Source organism: Cygnus atratus, chromosome 8, assembly GCF_013377495.2.
Source record: "Cygnus atratus isolate AKBS03 ecotype Queensland, Australia chromosome 8, CAtr_DNAZoo_HiC_assembly, whole genome shotgun sequence".
In the NCBI taxonomy this organism is placed as follows: Eukaryota; Metazoa; Chordata; class Aves; order Anseriformes; family Anatidae; genus Cygnus; species Cygnus atratus.
In genome coordinates this window covers 30,699,954-30,727,883 of record NC_066369.1, presented here as the reverse complement: position 1 = coordinate 30,727,883, position 27,930 = coordinate 30,699,954, and the positions used below count along the sequence as shown (strand labels likewise).

The 27,930-nt window shown below is 41.1% G+C and overlaps 1 protein-coding gene across 1 annotated transcript in view; it reads right to left on the bottom strand.

Annotated features, from left to right (window-relative positions):
• Positions 1–248: 248 nt before the first annotated feature.
• CACHD1 (cache domain containing 1) overlaps positions 249–27,930 on the bottom strand; it is a 103,403-nt gene continuing 75,721 nt past the window's right edge. The window contains exons 9-27 of the mRNA XM_035564416.2: positions 27,162–27,395; positions 24,797–24,946; positions 24,122–24,245; positions 23,254–23,371; positions 21,798–21,966; positions 19,131–19,273; positions 18,320–18,501; positions 16,495–16,605; positions 12,855–12,977; positions 10,778–10,877; positions 10,539–10,655; positions 9,130–9,290; positions 8,688–8,774; positions 8,364–8,480; positions 7,247–7,398; positions 6,858–7,019; positions 5,801–5,878; positions 4,776–4,877; positions 249–2,136 (exon numbers count right to left, since the gene is read on the bottom strand). Of these exons, the coding sequence (XP_035420309.1) occupies positions 1,898–2,136; positions 4,776–4,877; positions 5,801–5,878; positions 6,858–7,019; positions 7,247–7,398; positions 8,364–8,480; positions 8,688–8,774; positions 9,130–9,290; positions 10,539–10,655; positions 10,778–10,877; positions 12,855–12,977; positions 16,495–16,605; positions 18,320–18,501; positions 19,131–19,273; positions 21,798–21,966; positions 23,254–23,371; positions 24,122–24,245; positions 24,797–24,946; positions 27,162–27,395 (2,669 nt within the window). The 3' untranslated portion in view covers positions 249–1,897. The remainder of the gene's footprint in view (positions 2,137–4,775; positions 4,878–5,800; positions 5,879–6,857; positions 7,020–7,246; positions 7,399–8,363; positions 8,481–8,687; positions 8,775–9,129; positions 9,291–10,538; positions 10,656–10,777; positions 10,878–12,854; positions 12,978–16,494; positions 16,606–18,319; positions 18,502–19,130; positions 19,274–21,797; positions 21,967–23,253; positions 23,372–24,121; positions 24,246–24,796; positions 24,947–27,161; positions 27,396–27,930) is intronic.

Sequence of the window (27,930 nt, the reverse complement as noted above, 5' to 3'; positions counted from 1 at the left end):
AACTGTTACAGGACATCAGATTCAGCCCTTCGAAAACATAAAATGGTGCTTAATAGATTTGTACAGCTGTCTCATCAGCAAAAAAAACCCAACCAAATGAAACAAAAAAACCCACGCAACCCCCTCTTACACAAAACACAACAGAATGACAAATCCAATGCAACTGACTTTTCAGTAACGCACAAGAAAAAACAAACGTTTAGCTTCGGTGAGCCTACAGAGTCACTGACCACTTCAAAATTGTTCACTTCCCAAACAATAACCAACAGGCTAAAAAAAGAAAAAACTTTAAATCACACATCAATACTGTCATTTATATGTACAGCTTAGATCTTTCAAGATAGCTGATAAAACCAAGAGGAACCTGATCAAATGCTTCATTCCTACTACAGCACTCATTCAGCCAGAAAATTAAAGGAAACTGAGACCGAATAATTTCAGTCTAGCCAGTTATCCACAGAACTATACGTTATATACAGTTTATTTCACTAGAGATTTTAAATTTATACATAGTATAAAGGGGTATCCTGATATCACACATATAGTTATTTTACCGTAATGTTTAAGAACCATTTTTTTTTACATAATACAGTATTAAGTACCATATTAATTAAAACAAGTGATTTAAAAAAACTACATATAAATGGATGTTTATCATATGCACAGTGCAAGAATGTTTTTATATCACTGTAATCACAAAATGTGAATCTAAAGTACAACACTGTGATTTAAAACTAATTTATAATTATGATGCCCTGTGTTGTAGACAGATTGATTAATCTTTGTTTGAATTACCAAGCAATGTTAAATTCCAGACAAACAGCAGCAGCTTATAATTATGATTTCAAAAAGATACCTTCCACAGTAACCCAAGTTGTACGAAACACTGGTTTATCCCTACTTCTGATCCTGACAGTTTCCTAAAGAAACACAAAAATGGCACAGATTTCATTTGGAATTCTCCAGTAACCAATGCTAAATAAACCCTTTATTACTTCCAAAAAGGAAACCTTTAAGGATGACCAAAGAGGTTAAGATGGAGAGATTTATGGGCAGAATTCTCAGAATTTTAGTAACAAAGTACAGGATTTCTCCTCTGCAAATAGGAAGAAAATACTGTAATGTAAATCCGGTTGTAAAATTAACAGAAAACAATTGTGAAGAAGAAAGCATTCATAATGTAAACACGTCAGAGACTACTTCTTCATTTTCCCTTTTGCAGAGTGGGGCAGTGGATGAATATCAGCTAATAAGAAACAGACGTCTTCCTCAGAAGAACCACTTCAGCATCAGAGAATATATGTGGTAGTTGTTGAAAATTGCTAACATGTTTTCTCCTCTCCCTCCCCCCAAAGTTTCAAGTTCAATAAATAGTAGAAAAATAATCCTTTACTTAAAAATCTTGAGATGCATTGTCCCAGGTTCCATACAGCAATTGTCTGAGCAACAAACTTTCGACAAGCAAAAAAACTGCAGAGAACCCGACAGGCTTTTCCCCCGCCCTCTCTGTCTGGCACCTTTTTAGTCTTCAGCTGCAGAGTTTTCTGCTCTTCCAGTTAAGGAAACCAAATCATCTCTGGCTCTTTTAAGCTCTCTCTTCTCTTGGCTCAGCATAACAGGGCTTCCAAAGCTTCAGCTGCTGTATAAACTTGCATCCCTGTTTTTGGAGGTCTAATGTGCCTCCTGCTCCATTTTATTAAATGTTATGGCAGGTCCATTCATCAAGCACATTTCCCTTCCAGTTCTGAGCCAACCTTACATTTATAAAAATGTAAAGCTTTATGCCTAACAATTTACTCAGGAAGTTAGCTAAATTGTTCCTGGTAAAAAGCACAGAACAAAGCTGCCCAGTGCTGCATGGATCGTTGTTCACAAGTTTTCTTTCTTTTGTTGTTCATTAGCATTCTGCATCCACAGTGTGTACCGTGACTGCAGCCTGTAAATGGTGGCTGTGGTGAAGAGTTGGGTGGTGCAACCGGTAGTGGTGAAACTTGTGACTCAACAGGGCAGCTGTTTGAGGTGGGGTATCCAGGTCTAAGTCTTCATCATGGTTTCCAACATCAACACCAGCTGACAACGGATCGTTGTTGCATGGAGGATTTTCACTGTCTTCCTGAGGACTCATAGTGCTGTAGCCTGGAACGTAAAACAGCAGGGATGAGAATTAAAAGCAGACTAAAAGGTCAACATCCACAGTGCTGACTGCCACGTCCTGCATAGAATCAGGCACAGCTGGTGCTTTAAAGAGAATAAAAAAGTAGCTGCCTCAATTAAAAGAAAACAACGCAAAAACCCACCTTCTCCTGTAATTACAAAATGCATCCCTTTTCCTGTCACGTTTGGAACCTAGCGCCTGTACAACACCTAGCAGCAAGACCAATTGTGCATTCAACAGTTCGTTATGGTAGAATTGCTAGCACTGAATTTAAAAACAAAACCTAGTAGAAGGGGTTTTTGGGTGTGGGGTGGGGATGGTATCTTTTAAGATATTACTTGGATTTTACAAACTGAAAAGAATTAAGTGGGCTCTACTACCACTACCTCTGTTACTATCAAACTGCAACTTTCCTAGTAAGGAAAAGTACTGAAAGTAGCAAAACTTACTCAGATCATCTCATCGTATTATATTTAATCACAACGTATTTTTAAAAGTGAAAGAACACTTGTCACCTATTAGTGGTCTATTTGCAAACACCAAACACGTTTTCAATGCTGGTGATCTTCCCACACAGGTGAAGAAATCTACTGAATCCACATGGAAGTATTTCACACAGTCCCATTAAGCCAAATAGTTCTGACTCTTCCAGATAAGCATGCACACACAGCATAATTGACTTGAGGCTCTTCCTTGGCTAAAATAACCTGCTACCAAAGTCTGAGAAGTTAAAACAAAAACAAACCAGATCAGCCAGATCACGTTTGTGAGTAACGAGGCAGTGCATTCACAGGGTTATCCTAGGGAAATTACGTCACTAGAGAGTTAGCTAACAGCTAGCTGTTGCAAGATGAGATTGTGCTTTCTCAGTGAGAAAGCCATCTTGTAACAGGTCCCTTGGACCTGCCCCTTTCTTTTGAAGCAGGTGCTAGTAGTTGCTATGAGGTTTGGATTTACCACTAAAACCAGCTGTTACCACTCAAAACCAGTTTGCAGTGTCCCCAACAAAAACAGCTCAGTATTTCTAAATGCAGAAACGCAAACAGAAGTTTTCTTCTTTGAAGATCTTGCTTTAATTAGAACAATAATCCTTCCGAGAAAACTTTGGCTAGGAGCTGAACAACTCCTAGTGCTTCTGAGCATGTCAAGTTTTCAGCTTGAGACACCTAGAAGCAGCGTGTTAAGAAATATCAGGCTAAGTAGCCGAAGTTGGTTCTCACTTCGATGAGTCACCATCCCTGGAGGTGGTCTTCAAGAAACACGTAAATTTAGAACTTAGTAGCATGGTTTGGTGGTAGACTTTAGCACTAGGTTAAAGGTTGGATGATCTTAGAGGTCTTTTCCAACCTGAACAATTCTACGATTCCATGGTCTGAGTCATGGCTTCTAGTTGGCAGAGAAGAACTGGGGGAGAAGACTGGGCAGAAGACTTCAGCCTCTGAAGAAGATTACAGAGGCTAAAAACAGAAGTGCACATTCCGGAGACAGGTGGACAGTAACCCTGCTAACCCTCACATGTTAACGAGGGAAGATGGCAAGGATTTGCTGGGACTACAAGAAATGGAGCAAAAGGAGCATTAGTCTAGCAAATCTGTCTCAGCGCAGGTAATCAGACCCCAAATCCCAGATAATGCCTCCTAGAGCAAGATTGTCTCTCAGACATCTGTTCATTCACACTGCACGGTTTTGGCACTGAGATTTCCTGTCCATCAGTAATTCCATTAGTGCAACCACTGTCTTAAAATTGAACGGGTCTTCCAGACAATTGACACCCACTGTGGCAGGCTGTTGTCTGTAGCAGACTGCCCTAACTGCCCTTCTCTTAAATTCTGTTAAGCTCTCCTCATGAGTCAACAGCACAACACCCTTCTAACTGCTTTTAAGAGTTAAGTAGCCTCAGGGCATGAGAGAGGTATTAAAATTCTCTGAACCTAAACAGTACGTATGTGCATGTGTGTGGAACAACCACACAAGGCTGAACACCCTTCTAACTGCTACCCATGTACACAGTTAATATTGATATTTGCTTAACAGTGACATGAGGTGATGATCAATGGTGATGATATTGACTGAATGTGCAACAGAAAGGCTAAGGAGGCACCCAAGTCACTGACCTCTAATCCATGCTTTTTTTACCCTAACAAATGCAGGCATCCAGCACGTTGCTGGAATTTTATGAAAGACATGCATGTCCCATTGAAGACAAAAAGCAGTAGATATGCTGACTTAATTTCCAGGAATTTGTTTCCCTCACTGAGTAGGAGAGGTTTATCATCTCAACTGAACATCTAGATTGTTACGGTCAGCAGTGGAAAACCAGTGTGGTAAATGTAGCAACATTTCTGTTAGTCTGAATTCTGGTCACCCAGTGAAGCTAGCAGAACCCAAGGACCAGACAGGGAGACCACAGCATTTAGCTGCTCTCACACGACCGCTCTGACAAAAACAGCTCCTTCGCCGGACAGCATCATTTGATGAAGAGTGTCAAAACTGTTTAACTGAAGCAATAACGTGCAAGGTGGTTTTTGGGTTTTTTTGGCAGCCTTATCTGCAACATGCTAGACATCTGAATAACCACAATCATTAACCTGTAATTAGGATGGTGATTTTAAGGTATTACCGTGGTCGCTCTCTGTTCCCGATCGACCCCAGTATCGGCGTCTGCGTTCTGGGCTGTGGGCGTGCCGCTCTATTACCGCTGCGATGAACCGAGTGTTACTGACTGGGGGAGAAAAAGAAACGGAACTGACTTTTATGAGAGTGCTTTTACTGAATTTTATCAGTGGGACAAATCAGGCACAGTGAAACAGGCTTTCTGCAAGCTAATTCTACTCAAATACTACTATTAAGACTAAATTAAGACTGTCAAGTGACAGAGGACTAGAAGTAAAGAGATGGTATCTAAATATGGGATAGATCAAGATCCAAACTCATCCACCTCATCAACTTGAAAGAATTTACAGTATTAACTTATCCATGCTAAAGAAAGGACTTGGAAAAACAGTAGATGCAAGCCATGAAGCTCAGGTATGCTTATTTTTCCAATCTGTAAGTGTTGACAGAGTTTCAAATCTTAGGTGCTGTTTTAGTGTGGGATCAGAGGCAGGGATCTGGTCTGAATCTGGAGCTCTCCCAAAATTTGGGTACACCTGTGACATTTTACAATACAGCAGCATTACATTCAAAGTGCCACTTTTACTGACAAAGAACGAGCACCCCAAATTCAATGCAAGTAAGATTTACTGACACATTTGTTGAAGGTACATGCTAGACTTGGCCTCTCCTTGCCAAGGCTGAACAAAGGTAGCAGCTCTGCATACCTTTTGCATATTGTCACAATTGTAATTTCTAAGCTGCAGCTCAGCTGCTGTTGGAAATGGTCATGATGGGGGGGGGGGGGTGTGTGCAAAAGAGAAAAATTTCCTCCACACAGTTGAGATTATAATCTTTTAAAAATAAAAAATGCAATTTTTCAGCATGAGACTGTAAGTACTCTGGAAGTTACAACTTAAGTTAAAACACTGTCCAGTCATTTTCTACTGCTAATCAGCACGGAGTTTCCTTTTTTAAAAATTCTAGCTTATTAAGAAAACAAATCGTTCATTTACTTTAATATTTTTGACAGAGAATTGATTTGGTACTTACTGATTCCTCTGTCTTCATGGCTGTCATCGTCTCTCTCGTCCCTATCATTTTCCAGGTTCGACATACGCACTGACATTTCTACACACCATTACAAACAGAAAAATGCAACTGTTAAGAGAAAAATTTTGGATCATCTTACTAATGGCTGTTACCCTGGTTTTATAGTGGAATCACTTTGTATTACTGCTTGAAGAGATGCAGCTTGGTGTGCTCTGTTTCCAAGACTGATGGGGCATAGGGATACCACGAAAATGATACAGGCCACATCCCTGAATGGAACAGGCTTTATAGAAAGAGAACTGATTCAAAATGCAGACAGGGTAATCAAATACACAGGTGATTAGCACCAATCACACTTTCCCTTCTGTAACTTTCTAATCACCATCACTCCTCAACAGCATTTTCTCCCAAATACAGTTTTGTCTCTCAGACTTCAGTGCTTCTGTCACAAAAATATCCTCTCATCACAAGTTTATAAGGGCTCCGTGACTCCAGAAAAGCTTCCATGCCCTGCCGAGGCAGCCACAGCAGAAAGGATTTTGCTCTGTTTTGCCTCTTTGATGTCTGTGATCAAGAACATCACGTGGAACAGAAGCAGGGATACAAGTAAAACAACAAACATGTCCCAAACAGCCCAAGCAGAAGGGGTGTGAAAACTGTAATACTCCCAAAATCATCACTCCAGTGCAGAAATAAACATAGATGACCAGCATGCTATGACAAGGCCCCCAAAGCCGTGAACTCGGGCTTATCATTTTAGCTCTGGAAAAATCGTAACTTCAGCTTCCTGATAGGAAATGCTTTTGAGTTTTTCGGGCAGACTTTCCTCTGGAGGCAGCAGGTTGGACTACACCCAGAAGAGGGCAGCAATACACAAGCACCCTGGACGTGACCTTTTACAGAGGCTGGCAAGAGAGAAATAAAATGGTGTGAAGCACTGAGGGGAAAAAAAAAAAAACCAAGAAAAAAGTTTTTTTTCCTGCATGCGTTTTTGTTGTTGTTGTTTTCAGCTTTTAATTCCCATAACTACTACTTCTCTCAACAGTTATCAGCTCACCCTGTGCAGCCAAAGGTGACATGTGCTGGTGACTCCTCCGATGTATCTGGTGGCGATAGGCGTATACTGCTAGGACAAGCACCATAATGCAGCCCATAATGCCTCCAGCCACTGGCCCGACTGGTGCACTTTTTATCATGTTCAGAGTGATGACCTCATCTCCTAAATCAAAAGGTACAAAATATAGGGGGGAAAAAAACATAAGTGTTCTCCAGAAAGGTTTAAATCAACATCTCTAACGACTAGAGATGGAATCGGGTGATCTTTAAGGTCCCTTCCAACCCAAACCGTTCTATGATTCTATTAATTCAAAGCATGCTCTGACATTGAAAGCTTAATGCTATCGAATGAAAAGAGTTAATGTAGCGACTGTTCAGAAAGACAGTTACCTATTGCGCCCAGGTCATCCACATACGGGCTCTTGGCTCCCACAATGCCACCAAAGCATTCCTTCTGCGGGGCACAATAGGACTTATCCAGATGGGTCTTCCCATCACTGTCTACCATACACCACTCACAGTCCAAGACACCAAAGCAATCCCTGAAAGTTAAGAACAAAAGAAAACAACATTTACTGCCAAGTCCAGAACTTTTCATTTGACACAGCTCAGCCTGTTTTAGAATCATGAGACAAAGGGAGGCCAAAGTCATCTGTAAACTCTCACATTATGTAACATATGGCCACAAAAACTTCTCACTAAAATGGTCAGCTAGAACAAGGTAAGTCATACGGGGGAGCTGTATCTTGAGCTTCCAAGCCTGTTTGATTTGTGTTTTTTTTCCTCCCTCCCTCGCATTGAGCAAAGGGAGAACTTCCTATTTGTAACTCCTCCAATAAGACACTTCTCAGCATAGTGAAGTCTGACTACAGCTCCACCCCTTTTCTGCAATCCTTTGGAAGACAGAAGAAAGGATTTGGAAAAGTCTGGTCAGAGCATGATGTGTTCTAGCAATCTCAGTTCCCTAGAGACCACTCAAAACTGGCAAAAACTAAATAAGCCCTCAAGCATCTCCACAAAATGCCAAGAGTAGAAGAGAGATACAGGAAGCTGACAGGCAGCTAACATTGCTAGCATGTTCCAAAGTCACCACTGTTAATGTATTGTCTCCTTTCTGCGAACACTTCAGTCCACATGTTCCTCCAGAAGGCAGACAAACATAGCAGTACTATCTGTTTTGCTAAAAAGAAGAATTTGTCCTTTCAACAGCAAATGTTGCACTTGCACAATCCTCAGCTCTTCATAGAATCATGAAGTGTGACTGGAAAGCCATTTGTTTGTTATTAATGGTGTTATGTGACTCAGACAGAAATAGTGAGGTCTTGTGTTCCTGCACCACAACATAATGTCATCATTGGTGTTTGCTATAATATCTCATTCTGGTATCATATTTCCCTTTTTTTTCTTCCTTCAAACCGTGTAAGGAGGAGCTACTTTCACTTAAAGGAATAATATTAATTATTTCACGAACACCATGTATCTTCAGAAAGGGAGAACTGCACTTTACCCGCTCTCTGTCCTCTGATTGCACTGAGTGTTAATGCACTGCGGGAGAGCATCCTGGAGGCTTGGATCGATCGCTGTGAAAGTCATTGGCTCCTGATGTACTTCACAACTAGGATTCCTATATTGGGGCAAAAAGTAAAGCCTTGTAACGTAAGAAGTGGTCAAGTAACAATCCATGAAAAACATCATTTTACCTACTACATTGTCATTTGCTTAAATATACTAAAAAGTACTGTATGTTCTCTCCCGTACCACCTGCTAGTTGCATGAACAAACGCTCATTTTTGTTAACTTCTGTCCCATGAGACAGGACATTTGTCCTCACCTGCTTTCGGCGTTGGTGAGGTTGCCAGTACACTCGTTTACCTCCAGAGGGCACTCGCACGGGCACTCGCATTCGTTCTGCTCCATTCTTCAGAGGCAGAAAACAAAAACAAGGCATCAGGCGGCTCGTGAATTTTAACCCCACCGTGCAGCTGCAGAGGGACTGCTCACCAGTGAGAAAGCTGTCCAGTATCCCTTCTTCTCTTACCCCCTCTTATGACCATGGCAAGAACAAACTACTCTTAATATAGTGACACTATGGATTAAAGGAATGCTAAACCACCATGACCCCTACAAGCAGCATGAGTAAATTAACTGGTTTTCTCTTTAGTTTTGCACTGCACATTTTCGTTTAGCTTATAAAATAAACACGTTTTAAAAAACTGTTTATAAACTTTACAAAATGCCTCGACTAGCCCACTCATATCAGATCTCCAGCTGACCTGTGGCAGTTCAGACAGAGCCTGTCCACCATGCTGCAGGCACAGAAAGCAAGCGAGTCGCAGGTCTCGTTGACGATTCCCACGAAGGCATTGGTGCCCGGTATCCTTGTGAGCCTGTACTTGGAGCAGTGACTGCCATGGACAAGGTTTGTCAGATCTCCCTAGGGAAAAAAAAAAAAAAAAAAAAAAGCTGTGTTAATGGTATACCAAGAAACCTGTTCTTTATGCAGCTGAAGATTTTCCCCCTTCCAGGGGGACACACAAAGCCGAGGGAACAAAAATGCATGGGAGAGCTGCTTTTACAAATATGAGGCTTATGAAGTTGTTCTTCAACCTGTTGAGTTTTGCACATCTTCCAAGCTGCTACTGGGTGGAAAGACTTTGATGAAGATAGAAAAAAGATGCTTAGCTTGTAAACATTATGAGATGCAGCGGCGGGGCTGAGCCTGACATCCCGCTGACAGCAGGTTACGTTTCACTCTGTGGCATTGCTCTCCCCACCCGTCCCACTGCGCCAGCTCTCCGTGACCTCCGCTACGAGGCTCAGCTCCGACGGGGAGACACCATCATGACTTGTTGAAAACTTGCTGGCACACGTACATAAAGAACCCATACACCACAGCACTGTACAGCTGCGATCTATTTGGTAGGCAGGCTAATTTCTGATTCCGATTTGCACAGCACAATCTTAAGGTTTTGCTCTGTCCTATACAATTTCCTTTAGAGTAATACGCTCTTTGCTTTGCATTTCAAATGCGGGGCAAATGTTTAAGCCTACCTGACACAAATCAATGTATTCTGACATAACTTTCAAATATTTTTGACACTCATTTCCCACCTTCTCATTAATAATTGAAAAGTATTATTTGAAGAGCATCTTCTCCCACAGAGCTTAACATCTTTTGAATAATTCTGCAGTAATCTTGCAAGGATGGATCTGTTACACTGCAGTCGGCGTTCACCACGCAGCGAGATGACAGCCCCTGGCTTGGACCTCGAAGCACGGCTGAGCACAAGAGGAATTCAGGTCTCCAGACTGCAGTTTGACAAGTGATAACCTGAAAATGCTCGCGCACATTGCATCACCAAATGCATTTATTTGTTTGCTTGCCTAGCAAACCTCTCTCATTTTCCTGATGCTGGCCTAGACTTTACTGACATCAACCACAGTCGACCATCCATAATCCCTTGTGTGTCAACTGACTTCTCATGTGAGAACTATTTGTGCGGTTCAGATCACTGATTTCGTGTTTGGAGGGGGTGAACAGAGGCCAATCCACACAGAAGGCTGGCTTAGACTCATGTCTGCTGATCCTGGCAAGGCTTTGTGTTTCCACCAAAAGAAACCCAACCCAACCAATGCACATTCAAAAGCAAAATAAATAAATAAAAACAAACAACACACTTACCACTAAGCTGGTATTAAATTTATAAAACCGCTGAACTGTTCTGTCACTGAAGCTGTTGCAGAGGTTTTTCTTCACAAAGTTTGGGTGGTTAAGAATGTCATTCGCTACCAATGGCTCCTAAGTGAGAAACGCAGTATTTGATGCCTTTTAAATCAGGTACAAACAGCAACTTCTCTACAGTCCTTATCACTTCAGAAGTTAAAAAAGGGAGGAAGAGATCAAGAAAAAAGGAGCCAGACCTTGTGCGTAATATGCTGTTGCTCTACTGGCGCATGTCCTTTGGGATCGATGAGGGTTGGGTGGGCCACGAGGTACCCCCTGTCCTCCATGATAAAGCACCTGCCCGTGACAAACAAGAGCTGTCAGTCTCCCGTTAGGCCTCCTTAGGCATTACAGGAACACGGTGAAATAAAGCATGATCTTCAATTTACAGCTGAAGGAAGAGCTTTTAAGGGCTTCTGTTTATTAAAATAACAGGGCCATTAAACAAATTCACTGGAAAACAGTTTTGAAGGCTGCATCAGTATTTCCCTGAAGCTTTTAAGCCTGTTACTGCTGCTGCAAGCCTGGGCTATGGAGAACTTGAAAACTGAACTGGTTAGAAACAAAAAGGGAAACCGATCGGTGCATGGTCATGTCTGGTCTGGAAAGATCCTGAACTAAAGGAAGCATACTGAACTTCAAAAAGGTTTAAGAGTTCATTAATCTACCATGTTACTGATTAAACAGAGGTTTCAGACTCATTTAATGACGTCCTGCTTTAGAATTAAATCTTAACGGAGAGAGAAATGACTTGTTTCACTCGCAGCCCCCCCGACCTTTCCTCTCCCTTTGCAGCAATTCCCGTTAGTTTCCTGTGTGGAAGCGATGCCCCATCCGTGCCCCCACCCAGACAGCAGCGTGCTGCGAGGCTGGAGCCTGCCCTGCCCGCAGCAGCCCTGGGCTGCGTGTTTCCATAGCCACAGACACGGCGCTGGGAAGGCCGGGGAGCTGCGCGGAGCCGCTGCCGGCATGAGGGAGACAGGAGGAGGGCAACGCGGCTGCCCGACACCGCCCAAAGGAGTCATGAAAACATTTCATAGTTTTTTCTTGGTTTTCATTTATATATTTATCTTTACTCCCTCAATCTTTTGGGGGTTTTGCATTAGAAATTCATGTTGTGGATGGTGTCTTCTATTTTTTTCCTAAAAGATGTTAAAGGAAACAGGAGAACCAGTGGGCTCGTGACTACCCCAGAATGACTGCAGAGAAAAGCTTTGTAGAGATACACTTAAAAACAAACAAATGCCTGCCAAATAGTTAGAATTGATATCCCCTGATACCTGCAAGCATTTATGCAAAGGCTGTAAAAGCATTAGATCCAGCTTCTACATTAGAATGGTCTAACAAAGCATTTAATGATAATGCTTGAAAATCCTGATTTAGGGAATACAGGAACAGAATAAAGTATAGAACTTTACTTCTGAAGTAAAGAATAAACTGGAGGAAAAAAAAAAAAACAAAAAAAAGAATGCCAAACCAGAAATCCTGATATGCTTTTTAAACGTAATAAGATATACAAAAAACATCCAAACCAAACCAGAAAATAACTGGAAGGATGACAGAAAACCACTTCCCTTCCCAAATTCAAGATTTAAAAACAAAGAAAAAACAACAATGCCCAAACTACATTATCAAGTTACTCCAGATCCAAACTACAACCTCTCCCCCCATGATTCTTCAAAGACAACCAAGGGAGGAGGAACAATTAGATACACGTAGGTCAAACTAAAATTAGATACTCCAGACACAACTGGACCTTTTACAACTAGTGCTGTGCTAGGTATTTTTTAAAAATATAATAAAAGTGTATTTTAATAATCACAGTTAAAATAACTAGAGCTAATATATCATTATTACACATGAATAATCACTGCTCACAAGAACTTGGTTGGTCAGTGTTCCAGAAGGGAGGTATCTAGAACAAACCCAAATCAAAACAAACAGAAGAGAAAGGAAGCGTGTTCATTTAATGAAAACTATCGGTCTCCCTCCCAAGATTTCAGTGAAGCCTAAATATAACAAATGGAAATCAGTTATCTTCCTTTTTTTGTATTACTGCAGACCGTTTTCTTAGCTCATGATCTTAGTTTGATCTTGAGCAATAAAACGTCCACATAATCTGTATGAGAACCAGCACAAATTCTAGTGCAAATCAGAGTATCAACAGTAACAGAATTCCAGAGTAAGACAGGCTGGCAAGTACCTCTGGGTCACCTGGTCAAATAAAGAATAAAAACCACTGAGGATAGTTATTACCTGAAAGAAAAGGCTTACCTTATTTTGTTTCCTCCGTCTTGGTTACAAACTGGGAGCAGGTCCATGAGAACTTTGTAGAAGTACCGCAGGGTGAAGTCAATGCCCATCACAGCCACTGAATGTCCCGAAGACATCTGCGCGCTGCGAAGCAAGGAGAAAAAAGCAAAAAGGCTTTAACGGTTGTATTAATTAATATTTTAATTGCTCAGCTCCCTACTTGAACAGGGGACTGGATTCCCTGGCACGTGAACGACCAGCTCAGATCCATCCGTATATGGCTCGGATCCATCCGTACACCAGCTGCCTGCAGAGGAGCGAAGCTCCGGCACCTCTATCAGGCGCTATTTAACGAGCACTGTGTTAAATGCCTCACGTAGGGAAACTGCATGCTATTACCAGGACAGCTACCCATACTAGCGGGAATTCAACACGAGTAATTCAGTGATTAACCTCACATTGTCTCCCACTTGCCTACTGAGTGCCAAGTGACATTTCAATCCCCGTAATGTAACAAATGTTCTGATCCCGTATTTTTCCCCCGGTGCAGGGCAACAATAAACCACAGGAAAAGTGCAGAACCTGAAGTCTCTGTGGATGCTTACAAGCAGAGGCAGCAAGAGCTGCTATGCATTGCAATATCTTGCCCACACTGAAAATGTGCTTGTGTTCCTATTTCTATGCCTCAGTCCAGGAATATACACAGTTGCCTTGGCAACTGATAAATGAAAGACCACAAGACAGTCTCAGGCTGATGTACAGAAGCATATTTTCTTGCAGCTCTATAAAGGTAAAAAAGTACAACTTTTGCTCAGTCCTAATCTTTTTAACTTTCCCCACCATCAGTACAGTAATTGCAAGAGCTCTCCTGGAAGAAGCACAGCCTTGACGTTTGGCTGAAACCATCTGGCTGCTGACAGCTCCAAACAGAAGTTATATTCCAATTACGCTGTTATTTTTCCGTAACTTCTGTCCCAGAAAGTTCCCATCTTCCCCTCAGGAGTCATGTCCGGATGCACTTTAATTAAGGTGCAAATCCCCACTGGGAAGTTGGGCATCAGAGCAGCGAGGCCCTGGAACAAAACCCTTCTAAAGCAATAACAGAGGAAAAATACCTAATATTTATTACAATTATTTTCGTAAATGCCTATTTTGCAGCGGCCTGTAGTAGCCCAAGGCTGGACTGAATGACCAGGCAATCCCGTCACATTTCCAACAGCCACATTCTCATTGAGCTGGCACGACGAGAGTACGTTACCTCTCCTCCCTGAAGAACGTAAACCATCAGCTCATCCGCAAAGGGCAGGGTGTGCTATTTTGCACATACGTAGGCCTTACACTGATGACATAGGAGATGCATTTGAAATGCTACTTAATCTACTCTTTAAAATAGTTTTATCTCTGAAGATAGGAATAAAATCGCTTAGAAGAGAACTGAGCAGCACAGCCGGACTGTATGAAGTGGAGGCTGCTGGCCACCCCCTCTGCATATAAAACCAACTCCATTTACTGGACTGAAGTTTGTTTGCTTTTAAAGAGGCACAGCGAAGATGTAGTGAAATTTAATGTAGTCAACTCTAATTTGTAGATTTCTAGATGTAGCTTTTAAAAATGGTATTGAATTTATTTTTAGTATTATCCATCTCAGGAAGAAGGAATGGAAAAAGAATGACAGTGAAGCAGCACAGACAAATTTAACTGTCTGTGACAAGGCATCAAGCTATGAAGTTAGCCCTCTGTCCTAAGAGACAAAAAGTCATGAGGAATGCTGTAAATATTGTAGCTTCATTATTAAGTATTAATTCCTTCTGGTTTACTGAAGCAAGCTGTATTAAGCAACTTCTTGCATGAATCTTCTATTCCCAGACTCCAAAAAAGAAGGAAGATACACATAAGATGGCAATGTGAGATAAACTTCAGTTCCAGACAAACTGATGTTGTTGCACAGCTGTTTCTAACAAGTATGTGTATTAACTCCACTGATCCCCTTCCACACCCCCCTTTTTGGGGGGGAGATTATAACTGCATGTGACTCTAAGCTTCAGAGGTCACATTTACCCAGGAATCACACTCACATCTGCCAAACTTCATTTAACTCTTCCTTAATCATGTTCTAGTCACCCACGCAACCTTTAAGTTTTTAATGCCAACTGAAACATCTCTTACTAGATAAAAATCAGAATTTGGATTAAGAGCACTTCTCCTCTTACAAAAGTGCTTATTTCCCTTGAATAAATCTCTGCAAGAGGCACCACACAGGCATCTGGCTTGATACCGCTCCTGACAAAAGAGGCAGATGTTGTGCGGTGGGAAGCCCCGAACAAAGCCAAGATGTGTCCGAGAACTAAAAAACCGTGTCTAAAAGATGCGTCCAAGAACTAAAAAACTGAGCTTTGCTGGCTTTGTGATCTGTATCTGTTAGATAGAGCGTGCAAGTAAGCCACGTGCTCAGTGAAAACCTTGGGAGAGCCTCCATATAAAATCTGAACTGAGTACCAATATTTCTGAATCTTGGGAGTGCTTGTAACAGAAAGCTTCAGTACCCATTCTACCAACCGAACTCCTGTAAGCATCCTAAGTCTCAGAATGAACCACAGCCTTAGGCTAGGGGCCTGGCCAGGAGAGAGGTGAAACACTGAAGGTCTGGTCCTTGACGAACGGGTCACCTCAGCACTGAGAAGGTTTTCCCAGACAGACAGACTCCACTTCATGGCAGCAATACTAATTGCACTGAGAATAACGGGAACGCCGAGATTCTCTTCATCAACTTTGAACAAAGAGACATTAGAATGTTCCCTTTTTCCTTTTTCAAATCACAGAAGATGTTAATTATGAAAATGTTCCCTCCCATCTGGCTGTGATGTTCCTTTAGCTATATGTGGTGCTTTAACCCTAAAGGCACAGGCTGCTGCTTTCATTCTGATTTGTTTTCTGCAGTCCTGTAAGTACAGCTCAAGGTTTACGGGCTGCTCCACAAGTTTTTCTTCCTCCTGAACAACTCGCTACAGAAGTGCTAAATTTAAACAGCCCAGGCGAGGAGCTCTCTGAATTTCTGGAGCACAAACAGCTCTTTAAGGAGTAGGCTTGTGGATTCACCTTCACTGGCAGCTCAGCAGATCTGCTTTTACCTATCCCTGTCCGAGCATCACCCTGGTACATATGACTTTTGTGTGTGTGTAACTTCAGGAAACTTCCAGAAATTTAGAGATTAGCTGTCTTGACGAGAAAGTAGATCATACCATTTGACTAGTGACAGAGAGGGAACAGATCACAAAGAAGGACCACAAGGAAGTGGTCCTTCTCCCTCTCCTAGATCTTCATCTTGTACACATGAAATTTCTCCTCATGGTCATCCAGAAGCACTTTCTCACCCACCCAATCAATCTTTTATTTATGCTATTCTTATTCACATATTAAATAAATAAACCAGAATATAAACTCATTCATATCCCAGGGATTCTTCACAATGTCAATATCCTATTTCCAATGAATCTACCCAAGGTTAGATTACACTTCATCAAATGCACTTTAAAAACAGGCTGTTTTTCAGTTCTTGAACGCAGAGGAGTCACCCAGCCTGTTTCAGTCCTACCCAAAACAAACCTTTTCAGAAGATTTTCAGAGTATTCTCACTTGACACAAACCTACAAACACAATTTACCTGGAAGAATGGACTGTGTGACTGATGGTAACGACATAGCCTGCGCCTCCAACATCTAAGTAGGGACCAGTAAAGGTAATTAGTCCTGGATTAGCCACTGCATGCAAATACCTAAGGGGAGCCAAAAGAAACATTCGCAATTAGTGAAAAACAGTTACTTTAAAAACTTTAAGGCAGTATCCTAGATTTTGCAGAAACACAGACAAGCATTGAATTCTGCACGCTGTGAACAACGTGCTGCCAAATTAATGCTTCTTAATATTAACCAAAGCATGACGAGGACCCAGATGTAAAAGAGACTAGCTCAATAAATGGTTCCTCAGTAGCCAACTGCATTTAAAAAAATAAATCACTTTACTTGTGCATAGAATATGTGTAATGTCATTTTGGACATTTTTCTCCCACAATAACACAGGATGCAGTGTCAGCGGAGTCTCAGACTCTCAAAGGAAATACAATCAAAATCGTGACATCACAAACAGAGGGGAAAGTACATCCTACCAGCAGAATTCACACATGAAAATCTGGAAAGATGTCAGAAAGCAGTAACAAATCACAATCTTTTAAAACTTATTGTCAATGTGAAATAATCCACAACCTTGTCAAATATCTTCCTACTGCCACAAGAAAGTTTCTAAAACATTCTAACTGTTGAAAACGCTTTTATGCATGAAGAAGCTATCACCTGGCTTTTTTCTGCCCCACTGTACTAACTTGCAAGTTTGTGCTGCTCTGTGCAAGCAGCTGAGCCGACTTGTACTTTATTACTGTTTTGCTTGCATCTTCTTCCCAAAACACTAACATTTGGCCCTATTTAAAAACAAGACACTATCTGATGCTGCATGTGGAGACTTAAAAACGTGGTTTGAGGAAATCAGTGAAGTATGAAAGCAAAAAACCAAAAACAACAACAAACAACAACCAATAATAAAAACAATAAGAAAGGCCTTTAAAATGGAAACCAGGGATTGCAAAGGTACAGTCGGCTCATTTACAACATGAATGCACCCCATTTATCTCGCTACAAAAGAAGAGCAATATTCCATCATCTTATTTGTCAATAAAACCATAAGCAACAACAAAGAGGAAGAAAACCTAAAGAAAAGGTAATCAAGAACTATGGTAATGATCTTTCAGGGGAAACATGGGTCAGGAGAGCTCCAGCATGGGTGATGCCAGGAGCATTCAGAGCCCCCCCCATACAGCTGGAGGGCCGGGAGCCAGGCTTAGCTTGTGCCTCGCAGCCTTTCATGGGCTTGCTCCGAGTCACAGTGCGGCAGCACCTGGCTGGCTGCTTTCAACAAAGCGCACGTCAAAACACACTCCAGACGGCTCTCATGTCTCAGGCTCTCATTTGTAATGTATACAAATATTTTCCCAAATCAAATGCTAGTGCATAATTAATAGCTCGCAGCCAAGCCAGCAAATTCCTATTTTGAAGCAGTGAAGAACCCACTGTACACAAACAAACAAGATGACTAAAATATTCACAACCAAAAATGGCACAAGGAGCTGAAAAGACTTCTGAGGGCTGAATTAGCTAATCCCTAAAGGGGATGCTCATTTTCTGAATATTTATATTCCCATCTGCTATAGCAGGGATATGAAACAAACGATCCTTTAAAATAAAATGGTTTGAAATTAGAACCAATAAAGGTTCTAACTAGCTGCATTTAAGCACCTTTTACCCACGATGAAAACATTTCTAGTTAAATAGTTTACAGCTGACCGTAACAAACCCAGGCTATGAAATCGATACCAAATATTTTTCTTTATTGCCCTCCCAGATTATCCAAAGCTTTGATAACAGGACCCTAAAACTCACCATTGTCTCCTGGTGGGATCAAATGCTTTGTCCATGAGGGAACCGGGGTAAATTCGGAGCACCCCATTGGGAGTTGCTATGTAACGGCGCACAATATAACTGTTCAGGCTACTCATTTCCATTTGTGTCATCCATTCATCTGTGACGTGACTGGTAGCCATTACTTCATTTCTGACAGAGAACTGCAAAACAAAGGCAGACCTAGCAGGGTTCCTCTAAGACTTGCATGAAAAGATAATAAGCTGCTCGCGGGGTTTCCTAAAGCGCGATCAGAGATCATCTAAACTCAATTACTTGTTTAAAGTCTTCTCACACCAGACGGATCTGGCACATTCCGAGCAAAGGAAAAGCTTATTATAATGAAATATTGTTGTCGTTATCTCTGTGGCTTTTAGCACTTGCTTTTTTAATTCGGGTAAATAAAAATGCTGCTTTGCTCGCAGAAAGAAATAGTTTTCTCATTTATATGCCTAGAAACACAAAGGTAATTTCAACTAACAATTTTCTGCAGCTTTATTTTTCCTCACATTTATTTCAATAGCTGCTTATCAACTTTTTTCCACCTCATGGGGAAGGATGCCCTCCCCTTCCTCTCTCTGCTCCTGTGGACCTTGAGGCCCATGGCCATCTCTCCAGGCATGGAGATACCACTCCAAACCACCATGCCGCTTCAGAGCCCTGCGAGCACCAGGAAATAAATGTTTCAGGTAGTCCCCTCTGGGATGAATGTTGTACAATCCAGGAGGTCGAGCCAGAAGCCCTGGATGGGAGGAAAGCAGGGACAGAAGAGTGGCCAACACCAAGGACATACCTTAAGGCCAGGATTAGCAATCAGACGCGTGTTGTCGCTGAGGTACGCCGTGTAATGTTCCACCATCCGCTTTGTCTCGGGCTGGCTGAGATGTTCGTAAGGAGAAGAGAAGCTGCCCGCAGAGAGCATTACCGTAGGGCTTTCTAAAAAGAGCAAAATAGTAAAAAAAAAAAAGTTAAGGACAGTGAATGGGACGTATTGCATTGTAAATACATTCATGTCATGAAAGGGCTTCTGATGTTGGTGTCCTATCTGAGGATATATGGAAGGAAATACACCAGCGTGCTCTTTACTCCTGTTTGCTCCTCCACTCTCCCACACATCAGTAGGAAAAGTACACAGCTTTCTGGGGTAATGAATGGACTGTGAGTGAGGTGAGGAAATGTGAAGCTCTCCACCCAAACCAGGACACTTATGAGCACAGCTTGTCTCCCGAGGCCCTGTCAAAACTCACTTTGCACAAACATTTCTACAGTGCTGGATACAGTTTTTGATAAAGTACCAATGTCACAGTCATCTAGGCACAGCTCTGGCCCATTGGGCTACGCTGCTTCCAGGATGTAGACAACATATTCTTTGCTTCTGGCAATAGTCTTAATTGAAGAGGAAAAAAAAGTTAACACCAGCTCACTGCATCGGATCTGCTATGCTGCTACCCATACACCTGAAAGGAGATCTTAATGAAAACAAAGAAATGGCTAAATGGGATTTTGGCCATTCAGGACAGCGCAAAGGTGTACAGCAAGGGAAGCCAATACTGGGAAAACAGGCTGGCAGCAGTGGAGTAATTTAATGTCTTACCATAACACGAATAAAGTTGTGAAGTTTTAAAAAAAAGCAGATATTGAAAAAAGGGAAGCCACTGAAGAGTCAGAGATGGAAACGCTCAAAAGGAAACAGAGGAGTAGTGCAACAGCTGGAGGAACCCAACAGTTGTCCTGCATTCACTCAGCGCTACGAAAACATGGCCCAATGTCAACTATCTGCTTTCGTAAACCCGAAAATGCCACATAAAACAGACTAAGAATGGAGAGAATGATGCAGCGTCACATGGCAAGGCATATGAAATGCTAAGGGACTTCAACTCTCACACAAGGCAGTGGAGAACATAAATCACAACACAAACTCCCAATTCTGAAGCCAGCTCTCGACCCAACAGACCACGCTAAACGCTCACAAACTACCTTTCCTGTTTCAAACACAGAGGTGACAAAATTAATCCATTTACTCTGATCTCTGTGTGTTATTTGGTAGACTTTAGTGCCCTCGTTCTCAAAGTCTAAACAATTTCTGAACTGTTGGTTTTTGAAAAAAAACTACAGGAGTTGGTTTCCCTTAAGAAAAAAAGATTTTGTGATAAGAAGAAGAAATTATTTCACCATGTTAACGCTGGCTATGGCAGAGGAAGACACAAGAGGAGCCTTCAGTTCTAGACAATGAACAATCAGAGAATTACAAATACAGAGGAGGAAGCTTACTGATAAATATATAGCTGGCAGGGTTGATTGTCAGAACAGACTAGCAAGTAATTTTTCATTGTACGTAACTGCAATACCAGACAGCTTTTTCTTTTTAAAAGAAAAATCATGATGATGGTGCAGGGCTGAAGGTTGAGAACAACATCTTTTCTGAATATTTAACCCATGTAACCCAATTCTCAGTGTGCAATGGTCTCCAGAAGAAAAAATTAACTGAAGTGAAGCGATCTGCTTTTATTCACATTCCACTAAAACATATCACTGTACATCCAGCAACCATATGTACTGCAGTCATAACTTATGAACTTCTATTATAGTCCTTCATCTGCTTCCCAGACCAAATATTCTGATATGACTACATTTTGCTTTGCATGAGGTTTTTCCACTTGTCAGCTTAGTACTGTGGTTTTTGGATATTTTCCATTTATATCTTGTCTTTCTGGATAGAAGACAATCAAGACTAGGCACCACATTAAAGAAAGAAAGAAAGAAAAAACCACTATTTTAAACAATTGACAGCAATTTCTATAGGTTTGTCAAATTCCTCCATTACTCCTCCAGTCTAATCTCACTTCACTGTTCGTGGCACTGCATTATTGCTAAGAAAACATCACTACTGTCTCTCTAATCCATCATAAGACCGTAAAACCTTGCTACAAACAAAAGCAGTTAATGCAGAACTTCTTATAAAATAGCACAGATTTTAGCAAAAACACCAAGATTAAAATTTAAAATTTAAAGATTTAAATTTAAAATTTAAATGTAAATGTTAGATATATAAAAGGTGTTAGATATATAAAAGGTGTATGTTCTTAGGATGTATTATGTGCCAATAAACTGCTTTACAGCCAAGAGAACAGCAGTTAGTTTTAAGCTTGGTGAGACGTCTTTCACTCTCCCCACTCCACTTTCTGGGAACTTGATCAAGCAGGACTGACAGCGTAGTTACCTCCTGCTCGGATGAGCAGTCCCACTGCATCCACCCACACACGTGCTCTCCAACGAGCAAGTTAGCTATGATCACTGAAGAGCAAAAAAGCCACGTAAAGCTGATTTTCTAATCAGCCTTAGAGGAAAAGAAGTCTCTCCAGAGGACAGTATTTCCAGCGTTTTGTGAGAAGAGTTTTCCTTTCTGCTGCCCCACTCCCCAGCAGCATCACGACGTCAAGAAGGACTACGAGAGCTTTACCTAAGGTTGCCAGCTGCTTGAAGTGCAGGCAGGCGTTGGGCTGGCCCAGCAGATCCAGTCGATGATACAGGAGCTTGCTGCTGGGGACAGTGTTGAGATTCTTAAGCTGCTTAACGGGTATTTCTGGTTGTATCACCACGACACACAGAATAAAGGAGGTGTCCTGGACCTGCAAAACACGGACAAGTCAGTAATACCTTCCCCTCCACTGCTTAGACAGCAGTGACTTCTAACACTGGGTCATGGATACTTATTGAAGGGTCATTAACAGAGAGGCTCCAAGCTCACAGATGATAAAAACACACTAGTATTTGCATTAGGAAGAATACTGGCAACTTAACTCCAGAGAATAACATTTTATCATTGCCACACTTAATTGTGTGCTGCACGTGCCACATGCTTTCATGGTTTGCATATCTATATTTTTTTTAAGCACCCTCTAGTACTTCAGACTAGCAAAACTTGGAGCCGCCCAGCTGCTCCGTATGGGTGTTTGATATTTAACGTGGCATTACAACATTAGACAACCTCTTCTGCGAATTTCTGTTACCCAATGACAGGTTTAATCTCTTAAAGTTACTCAGCTTAATCTTTAAAGTTTTATTTAACTTAATACTGTGAAATGATCCACAGGCACCCTCTTAAGCTTGCTGGCACATAGAAGCAGCCAATTATTTCTGGCATCAGTAAAATTCACCTGAATTATATATAATTTTAGGTTCCATTTTAACCCCAAGGTCAAGATTAGTGTTCAGTTATGTTCAAAAACTGAACTGAAGAAATGAAGACAGCTGTTAGAAGCTCTCTTAAAGCTCTTACAACTGGTAACATAGCCTGTTGCATATACATTGTACTCAGCTTCAAGGAAAGCTGTTATATAACTAATGTTAATAAGAAAAGTGTTAAATTACAGCAAACATCATTAACGGCTTCTGATATAATTCTGAAATGAGATACTATCAGAATGAGAAGCTGACGTTTTCCCTATTAAATTAATGAATCACACCACTCTGCCCCAAACATAACAACAGTGATAAACAGAAGAATGACTTAATGCCATACAGTGCCTCAGCCCTGTTTTTGTACTTGGCCTCCTTACACATCACTCAGCACGCAGTATGCTCTTCAGCCCCGCAGATTTACTTCCCTTGGGAACGCAGGGTACAGTCACCGTGTAACTGTACATCACGTCTTAGGAAATGGGTGCCGTCACGAAGAAAGAGCACACACGTGTCCATACAGACATGTCTCTAAGGTTTACATGGTAACAAACATGAAACTGTAATTTCACTCATTCTTTACTAAAAAAAACAAATTCATGCAGTTTGAGTAACTGAAACCTTTCATGCCTCAACAGTAACGTTTCGTGCTTCACTATATTCAATATGTTAATCTACTCGTCGATACTTTAACTTACTTGATGCCAACATACAACAGTGTCACTTTAAGCACTTACCATTTTCCAGGCGTAGCTGACATTGTAGGCTTCTTTCCCAATTTCTCTCAGTTTGTTTACATGCCAAGACAGTGAGGAGTTCACAGGAACCGTAATGATCTGACTGCCCAGGGGAATGCTACATTGGCAAAAACAACATCCAACGCTTTATTAAACACAGAAAAAGCTCCTAAGCAGTATGCTTATAGAACATATCACAAGATACAAAGTGGTCAACTGTTACCTGTCTTCAATGAACAGAAAGATTGTTTGCTAAAAGCGTACTTGTGTACCACCACATTTTGAGTCAAATCTGTCTTTTCCAACAAAAAAAAGAAGCCTTTCAATTTCTGTTCTGTACATTCATATAGCACATGACCACAACTCATCTTTTCCTGGCACACTATTAATACTGGAATGGTCCTCATTTAGTATCACTTTAAATTTAAACTAGGAAAGGCAAGGCAGACTTGAAATTAGATGTAATTTCCAGAATCAGCAAGGTTTACATTTACATATATCACGTTGTATCTTTGTCTACTCTACTGTTGCTTCCTGGCCAGAAATGTTGAAATTCATGCTTGAAGACAAGAACTAGTCTACTTTAGCAACGTGCCAGTTCTTAAGAAGGAAGTCAAGTATAAGATTTGCAATGTTGGTCACAGAAGTGTAATTTCTCCAAAGTCTATCAGACATAGAGGGAAAGAAGGCGAAGGAAGTTCACCCCCTCAAAAAAAAAAAAAATCTTACATGATTAAGACTAGGAGATACCCAATTACAGCTGTAAGCACAGTAATGCAAGGTAATGGACAAAATGAAAGTCCTGTATTAACGATCATGTTAATGAGAATTCATTTACTCATTTGGACTTGCATCCCAGATCGCTTACCTCAGGATGTTCTGCCGCACCAGCTCAAATTTAGGAATGTTCTCATAATGTATAATATCTGTGTGGAGCGGTGGCTCAGACAGCAGGTAGGGCCTGGTGAGAGATGGGTGCATAAGAGTGTATCCTAAAAAATAAAGACAAAGACATGCATTAAACGCATTAAGATAACTAAGCCTAGAATGAATGTTTATAGGGAAAAAAGAAAAACAATACAGTAACTACACACAGGTGCTGCTCAAATTGTACATATTAATAGAAGTGAACAAGCAATATTATCATCAAAGAAGTTGCAAAGTAAAAACTACTGAAGTTGCCAACAAAAGACAGCTCAAAGAACCAAGCAATAAAAACAATTTGGGAACAGAAGAAAACAGTTGACAAAGGTATGCACCAGTTTTGCCTTTTGCCCTATACACAGAAATACGTAACAACAATTTCAGCAGCAGTAAACATTTCCACATCAAAACTCCAATACTGAAATTTCGTGTCATGAATCCACCTACAGTCTCTAGCTGGCTGGCAACTCTCATGCAAAACTAACCAAACACCACACAATCCTCTAATAAACATTACCATTCAATATTTATAGACAATTTAGATACATGAGAATTAAGCATTTACTTTTGATAGCTAATGACCTCAGTGACAGTAAGATTATTTTAACCAAAAAGTTACCTTTGTTATCGATGAGAAATGTGTAGGAACCCAAGGAGTCCTGGTAATAGGTGACATCTTCCAAGATATATGCAAGATTAACATCTACTCCAACAATCCCCAGCAGCAGGTTTCCAAAGTAACATGGTTTACTTACAGTCATTATCAGGCCTTAGAATGAGAGGAATAACAGAAAAACATCAGCAATCTCCAGTTAATTTCTGGCAGAGGTAGCAGCATGTGCTTTATCATTTCAAAATGTTATGCAGTTAAGTTTCATACAGTATTACATGCTGAAATATGGGAAAAAAATGGTGTACCTATGGGGAAGCTGAGCAGGTCATCTGTTGTGCCTGGCTGTTTTTAGCTACTCTCACCAGTTATTTTTTGTTGCTGATAGTGACCTAAGGTACATTTAATCAATTTATTAAAATACACAGAACATGTAATGTTTTGGGTTTGTTGATTTTTTTTTTGTCAGCCTACAAATGAATGCCTTACAAATAAGAATCATTCACATGAAAAGCCAAGATACTATTTTGTTCCTTCAATGCTATGGCAACTTAAGGCAACTGCAAAAAAGGAGGAAGGGGGAAGGGAGACAGAATTCATACCTGTAAAGCAACAACAGGATGAATTATTGCTCATCTAATTGCATATTCAGAATATTAAACCTCCTCTGCTCAACTAAATCCCAATATAGACACTGTACAGGGAATTATACCTGTAATTACATGATCGTTTGAGAAGCATCTCTTGTGCCTGAGGTAGGAACTTTAGGTAATACCTTACTGCTCCTACTTTCTGTGCCATTGCTATTTAGAAACTCTTCCTTCAAACCAATCTACAATTTATTTGCATGCATAAATACTGAAGTGTACTTAAAAGCTTATATAAGCAAAACTTTCTCTGTTGCACCATTTCTAATCCTTCTGATGCTCACATTTTCCATTATACTTGGATATCGCTTTGTGAGAGAATAATAATAAAGCTTAATTACAGAGGTTAGGAAACACAGCAAGAAACAAGCACTCTGACTCAGAGCAGATTTACTCGGGAATGGTCTTAAATTTGTTTCGGGACTCAAAACCTAAACTCAGGCACCCTTGAAAACCATTCAGCATAACCCCTAACTACTAGGTAATAGCCAACACTAAGAATATGCAAAGTCTTGAATGAACAAATACAGAATTTGTACGTTGTCATAGCAATACACAATCACCAGTGTGATTTCCTTACATCATCGTCCTGTGTTTCACCTCTCTTTACAGAAAGTCCTAGAGATATGTCAGGTGAGCTACCCAAGACCAAGCAGGGGTAAACCCTACAGCTCTGACCTTTCAGGTACATACACTGATAGCCGTCACTGACATCCATCAATGCCTACACCTTGATTCTCTCCATTATCTGGCTGTAGGAGCGAAATCAGATGAAGTTGAACACACTGTGTTTGTTAACGCGGCATCGAGTTTTAAGGTAAAAGGGCAGATCCACACACCTTCCACCATGTCAACACAAATTAGCCACTGATGGAAGAACCAGGCTGCAGACATCCGCTGCACTAAGGTATTCTTCAGGATGCAATCACAGGCTAGGGAAAAACTGACAGCAGGCTTCCACTAAATTCGATGTATGCCTTGCTGCCAGACTGCTCGGGGCCACGGACAGCTGGCTGTCAGGGCAGCCCAGCTCTGCTGAAGCTAGAGGAAGAGCTAAGGACAGCACATTTTGGACAGCATTTAATAATCTCTTTATGCCATTATTAAGCTGGTTGCCTTCCCTCTCTTAACAGGGGTCTGACTGCCAGTGCCTGACATCCCCATCTTCACAGACAGGACAGAAAAAAGGAAATTGCAGCAGCAATGATGGCTCAAAAGTCATGTGCATGGCTGCAGAGCAGAGAAGGAAGGGGAGGCTCAGGTGATGATAAGTTTTTTCTCTTCCAGTGTGGGAAACTATGCAATCCTCTGAGTCTACTGTAAGACCTCAAGCCATATGCAAGTACTGAAATAATGAACCCTGCAATGGTGCGGCATGGTCGTGGGTGTCACTTCAACGTGACATGATTGCTTTGCTCAATTAGAAAGAATTTCTCTCCACAGATTAAATTCAGGGGTGCTATATATATATATTCACATACATGAGAAACTCACCCCTGAGAATCCAACCTAAAATCTACCTACCTCCATGTCCTATTACCCCTTTTTTCATAACTAGACTTTCTGCAGATAAAAAGCCTATGGGCGTGAAAGGCTAATTTTACATCTGCCTTGGAAACATGCCCAGAAGCATCACCTTACAAGACTACAGCATATTTGGGAATACGTAAGCAAGAGGAAACCTGATCTCTTAGATTTTTATACCCAATTTCAATGTAAGCACTTACCATCTCCCATTTCATCCGAGAAAGGCAGACTGAAGACCGCCTCATCAATCATTCGGTTGGGGAGGTTGGTATAGAATCGGCCAACTGTAGTTTCCAGGTTACTCAGCTGGTTTAGGACCATCATGCTGCCCTTGATCACTGGCAGGGCTGTTCGATCTGGCACCCCGTACTTCACCGAGTTCTGCTCTGCCAAGTCTCGCAGGAAGGCCAGTTCTTTCAAACCTGTCACTCCCTCTGAAACCAAGAAATATAAGGAAGGAGATAAAAGAAGCTTACTGTCCATCAAGAATTGTGCATCTTACTCTAAAGCACCATAAATACAAGCAATTAGCTAGTACAAAATGTAATAAGGTTACTTCTCACATACTCTGACATACAGCACACAAAAATTCAACACGCTGTTCATACCACCACTTTAAACAAAGATTTCTTTTAACAAAGACTTATGTGACCTATAAATCCACAGGACGGCTCTTTGTTCTCCACTGGTGGCTAGTCCACATAAAGAACCCGGAGCATATTATACGCCCTTGGAGATAACAGGCTTTGTTCTTTAGCTTAAACATTAAAGCCTCACATTTTACATAAGTCCCAGGTTCAATTCCTGCAAGCAAATCAAAGACTTTTGTACATATTAGGACTCAAATGAGTATTTAAACGTACAGTAAAATGATATATCAGCTTAAGCATTAGTTTCCTTGGCTAGAGCCTGTGTGCCATTTTCAGTAATGCAACATGTAGCCTACTTAGTGAAGAGCTTTGCTGGAAA